The 5,823-nt window shown below is 40.3% G+C and overlaps 1 protein-coding gene across 3 annotated transcripts in view; it reads left to right on the top strand.

Annotated features, from left to right (window-relative positions):
• The window catches only part of LDB2 (LIM domain binding 2), a 602,558-nt gene that overhangs the window by 475,262 nt on the left and 121,473 nt on the right, over nt 1-5,823 (top strand). For all 3 annotated transcript variants that reach the window (XM_006872482.1, XM_006872483.1, XM_006872484.1), the window contains exon 3: nt 253-425. In XM_006872482.1, coding sequence (XP_006872544.1) covers nt 253-425 — 173 coding nt within the window. The remainder of the gene's footprint in view (nt 1-252; nt 426-5,823) is intronic.

The following is a 5,823-nucleotide window of genomic DNA, read 5'->3' as shown; positions in this document are numbered from 1 at the left end:
GGAGCAGCTGGTAGTTTCGAACCTCTGACCTTAAGGTTCACAGCCTGATTCGTAACCACTACGCTACCAGAGCTCCTTTCATCTACTGGGCGCCATTTCATTCTGTTATACGTGAGGCCGCCATATGCTGAAATTGACAGCAATGTTTTCTTGAGATAATTTGCACAGTAGTATAGGAGATTTGGTTATAAAGTGAGTTGCCAGGCATCTAATACTGGTGTTAATGGTTTGTTTCTCTATTCTCTCTCCTAGCGATCGGCAGGACCCTCATCCCCCGTTACTTTAGCACTGTGTTTGAAGGAGGGGTGACCGACCTGTATTACATTCTCAAACACTCGAAAGAATCATATCACAACTCATCCATCACGGTGGACTGCGACCAGTGTGCCATGGTCACCCAGCACGGGAAGCCCATGTTTACCAAGGTACTGGACAGACTCACTATCAGGCTTAGCTTTTCCTTCTCTGGGTATATTAAAGAAGAACTATTCTAATTTTCTTCTGAAACATTAAGCTAATTCCTCATATCTCAGACATGTTCAGCACTGTGAGATACTCTTACTTGTTTGTAGTACATCCATATTATTGTGTGGACATTTCTAAGGGGTGTGTGTGTGTGTGTGTGTGTGTGTGTGATTGAGAGCCCAGGAATGTGAAACTATTGATAGAACTTAAAAACTCAAACCTCAAAAGAGAGGTTCCGTTGCCTATCAAACTTTAGTTGCTAAATTAAAATTTTTGTTTCTATATCTAAAGTGTTCTGTAACTGAGAAGAGTCCTGTATAGTGCTTCAGGATAAGCATTAGAGGGTTAACCACAATGGTGGTAGTTCAAACACACCAGCTGCTCCTTGGAAATACTATACAGGGTAGCCATGAGTCAAATAACTTGATGACACTTAAAAAACAGCATAACTGAAACATGTTCTATTTTTGTGCAGTATTTGTGTTTCATTGCTAAAATTTAAAATAAATAAATAAATTTAAAGCTAAATTCAAATTTTAACATCCCAAGAAGGAGGGGGGACCGATTAAACAGAACGCAACTAACCACAATCGAAAAATAGAAACAAAATCAATAAGATGTCGCCTAAGTTCAAGTGTGGCAGCGGTAGTGAGGTTGGCCCAGGATCGAACATTGTTTCGTTCTGCTGTGCATGGGGTCGCTATGAGTCGGTTCCGTCTCGATGGCACCTGACAACAACAACAACAACAAGTTCTTAGAAATTTGTCAGAGAATCAAGCAAGCAGCTCAGTAAGCAAGCACAGTTGTTGTTGTTAAGTGCCTTTGAGTAGTTCAGACTCATAGGGACCTTGTATTGGGTTTCCAAGGAGCGACTGGTGAGTTTGAACCAAATACCTTGTGGAGTCCCTGTGCGGGGCTGTGTGCTGATGTGCTTCTGTTTGAATTGAAAGGTTGGTGGTTCAAGCTCACCAGCCACTCTTCAGAAACCCGATACAGGGTCTCTATGAGCCGGAGCTGACTTGACAACACTTAATGGCAACAATAACAATCTTGTGATGAGTACTTATCCTACAGTGCCACACCAGGACTCCAGTGAGCACAGTAGGAACATAAATTATAAAAGAGTGAGAGAAAATCAGAGGAGAAAATGATAGCGTCATCTCAGGAAATGAATGCAGGTGACACAAGCAGTAGAGATTCAACCCTGTCTACTATACTTTCTGTACTTCTGATCTACAGGCAGTGTTGAAAATTAGTAAGAACAAATATTTAGCCATAGATTCTGCCTAATGCAAGTTCATTTTTAATGAGAGCAAGTTCCTTGCAATTTGATGAAGATGAGGCTATGAAACTAATGTGTTAGTTTCATATTAATGATATTAATATCATTAATATTAATGATATGGTTAATGCGCTGGACTGCAAAGTCAGTTTTAACCTCAAGGCTAGTGGTTCAAGCTCACCAGCCACTCCTCAGAATCCCTATAAAGTGTCGCTATGGGTTGGAACCAATTCAACAGCTCTTCACAACGACAACACCATCTCTCTTCATTTGAAACACAAATGATGTCCCTCTCTTTATAGTCAGGTGAAGTAGAGTCATCAGAGTTATCTGTACCAGTCCAAATCAGAAAAGTGACTGGACGGATACAATAGTTGTTGTTAGGTGCTGACAACTCAGTGCTGCCTCATAGCGATTCTATATAAAGTTTCCAAGGTGCAGCTGGTGAGTTTGAACTGCTAACCTGTGGTCAAACTGGCATTGTGGTCAAGTGCTTTGTTCTACAGCACCGTACCAGAACTCTGAACTGAAGGCAAAGAAATGGTTATAAAATGCAAACACACATCTCCAGATGCTGCTGATAGCATGGTGTCTAGATTTTACCAATAGACATTTTAAATAGGAGATAGACGTTGTGTTTTTCTCTTTTTTCTTGTTTTAACAGTTGGTCCCCTGAAACTAGTTTCTGTTTGTTTTTTTGTTTTGTTTTGTTTTTATTTCTGTCAGTCAAAGACAAAGAAATTTTTCATTGAATGCTGAGCGAAATCCATGAGGAGAAGAGAGTTGTACCCATGGAGATGCAACCATTACCTGGATAATTGAATGCATCTCTTCATTTTGAAGATGCTGAACATTTACATAAACTAGTAGATCAGATGGATGTGTACCGATGGCTGTTGTTACTAAGCCTGAATGTTGTCTTCTTAGGTGCCATCGAGTCATTTCCTACTCATAGTGACCCTATGTACAACAGAGCGAAACGTTGCCCAGCTCTGCACCATCCTCACAATTGTTTTATTTCAGCTCATTTCTTTGCCACTCCACTGTTAGTTTTCTCAGGGCTTAGTGTTACTTTTTAGATAACACGAGGAAAATATACATATGTTTGATTGTGAATTATGTGATAGTTTATTCAGTATGTTTTATAGGGGAAAATATCCATGATAATTAAATAAAGTTGGGAGTCCCCGTGTGGTGCTGTAGAATAAGCTCTGGGCCAGGAGGCCAGTTTGAACCATGCGGTTGGCGGTTCAAACTCACCAGTCACTCCTTGCAAGCCCCATTCAGGGTTGCTATTAGTTGTAATTGACTAGGGGACCCTTAACAACAACAACGATTAAGGAAAAACTTACAAAATAAAGATGCTTTTGGCATAGCCTTTCTGCATATTATGCAAATTCTTTTTCAGGCTAGAATGTTTTTCATAAATGAGCTACTTTGGAAATACCATGCTGTTTATAGGGGATTTTTTTTTTTTTTTTAAGTTTTTATTGTGAATTGAGTGATAGTTTACATGGGAGAACATTAGCTTTATATGCATCCTATCTTATTTGATTTCATTGCAATGATTACAATCCCCTCCATGCATCATTAAACAGCCAAAGGGTACACCCCACCCTGCAAACCTGCCCCCTGGCCATCAACACACTGCCCCACTCCCTCCCAGAGTCCAGAGTCCCCAGCTGCTCCATCTCTCCATGTCTTCATCTCTGCCTTCATCTCTGGTGTCACTGCTTCTCTTGATAGGGTCCCACACTCCACTCGTCTCTATAGGGGACTTGTGTTGTTGCTGTTGTTAAGTACCATAGAGTCATAGGGAACCTGCATAGGGTTTCCAAGGAGTGACTAATGGATTTGAACTGACGACTTTGAAATTAACGGTAAACTGCTTATTCTACAGTGCCACACCAGGACTCTTTGTTTTAGATCAAAACAAATTCCATTCCTCTGATGAATGGAGAAAGCGCTGCTTTATCCAAATCATGAAACTAAGATCTTCCTTTGTTGTATTCATGCTTAAAGTGTCCCTGGGCCAGGCAATGGTTTGTGCACAACTACTAACTGAAAAGTTGGTGGTTTGTGCCCCGGCCGTTACACTTCAGAAGACAGACCTAACGATCTGCTTCTATAAAGATCACAGCTAAGGAAACCCTAGGGAGCACAGTTTTATACTCAGTAGAACTGAGGTTGCCATGAGTCAGAACTGACTCTGTGGCAATGGTTTCTGGGTGTTTTGTATTCTGTTATGCCTGAAACTTTCCTCTTTGCAACAGGATGAGTGCCTTACTCAGGCACGCAGGCCATTTACAAGATAGTCCTGAGTACCATGATGAACCCAACCCCCTTTGCCTAGGTATCAATTATTTGGACCACCCATCTAACTCTTGTTGTTAAGTGCCGAGTTGGTTCCAACCCATAGCAACCCTGCATAGGGCTCCTGAGGAGCAGTTGGTGAGCTTGCAGTTCAAACCGACTTTGCAGTCCAGCACATTAACCCACAGCACCCCACAAGGCCTCCCTATAAGTCTATTCTTTGGCAATATAGCTGCAGTAATGACTATTTCCATACTGTGATGAGAAATATCACTTTCTGGGAAATGTAGCATAGCTATGTGGACTCACTCCAGAAACTAATTACGCACATATATATTTTAGGAAAAGTTTTAAAGATTCTTTTTCATTTTCCTTTTTGCTTCTCGGTGGTTATTATATTATCCAAAGAAGCGTTCAAAATTGTTTTTTGTTCTTATATCAACTAAAAGCAGTTCTTCTTTGTGTAATAAACTACTATGACTACTTAATATATAATAACTGACTAATGACCTATTCGGAATCCTGGTGTGGAGATATAGGAGAAGCACCGGACTGCTAACTGCAAAGTTGGCAGTTGAAACTCACCACTCTCTCCTCGGAAACCCTATCCAAGGTTGCTGTGAGTCGGAAGCAACTCGATGGCACTTACCAACAGCAACGACCTGTTCAGGAGAAAAATGAGAATTTCAGCTTCCATAAAGGTTTACAGCCTTGAAAACCCTATACAGGGTCGCTGTGAGTCGGAATTGGCTTGACGGTACTTAACAACACCAATCACATGTCAGAAAGTATCAGAAAGTAAAATAGTTCAGAAACTAATATTTTCTTTTTAAAGAGGGATCTACTATCAGCACATGGCATAACTCAGAAATGCGATGCATATAGGCAGCAAACCAGTGTTCTGATATAGACCATCAATAAAGTCGAATTCCACCAAGAACATTAGACCCAGCAATTTTGGTTTGCTTTGATGAAAATTTGGTCACCTGGTGAATCAGAAATCAGCCACAGTCCTAATAAGCAGTAAAATTTAATATTCCTCAAGCATTTCGTGCCCATTTTGCAATTTCCTGATCACAGAAACATCATAGATTATGGATAAATATGTAATGAGAGTTTTAAAGCACACATTAGAAAGCCTCTCTTTTATGTTTTCACTTTGAGTCCAATAGAAAACAAAGCTTAATAGGCAGAAGTGCATGTGTCAAGGTTTTCAGAATTCAAGACCTTCAAGGGGTAGTTGGGGGTGTGAGCGCTGGCTGGAATTAAGCACCTTCAGTGTGTTATTGGAGATGCTTTACCAGTTTGTAAACTGCTAAGACTGGTAAAACTGTTATTGGGCAGTCTTATCACCTGTATAAACAGAGGTCTACATTTTCTCCATGCTCAATTACTCATTATAGAATCATTTCCTCATGTAAACATATACCATGGAAGTGCACTAACCAGTTTTCCTATAGGAGTAATCATTTCTCTCTTTGACAGCTATTTTATCATCTTTATCTTAACACATATACTGCATTATACCCAAGGGATTTATATTCTTATCCCAACTCTAGCCAAATTATAATATTAATGACCAAATTGATCATATGCATGTGTGTTCTGGTGTTGCACTGTAGGATAAGCACTGGACTGCTAACAAAAATGTGCAAATCCATCTGATCTTTGGAAACCATATACTCACAGGGTCGCTATGAGCAGGAACCACCTGACAGCACTTAACAACAACAATTCATGTCATCGTGGTCATCATGGTCATC

This window comes from Chrysochloris asiatica, unplaced genomic scaffold (genome assembly GCF_000296735.1).
Source record: "Chrysochloris asiatica unplaced genomic scaffold, ChrAsi1.0 scaffold00200, whole genome shotgun sequence".
NCBI lineage: Eukaryota > Metazoa > Chordata > Mammalia > Afrosoricida > Chrysochloridae > Chrysochloris > Chrysochloris asiatica.
Note: the sequence above shows the minus strand (reverse complement) of the source record. Positions and strands in the feature narration are given on the sequence as shown.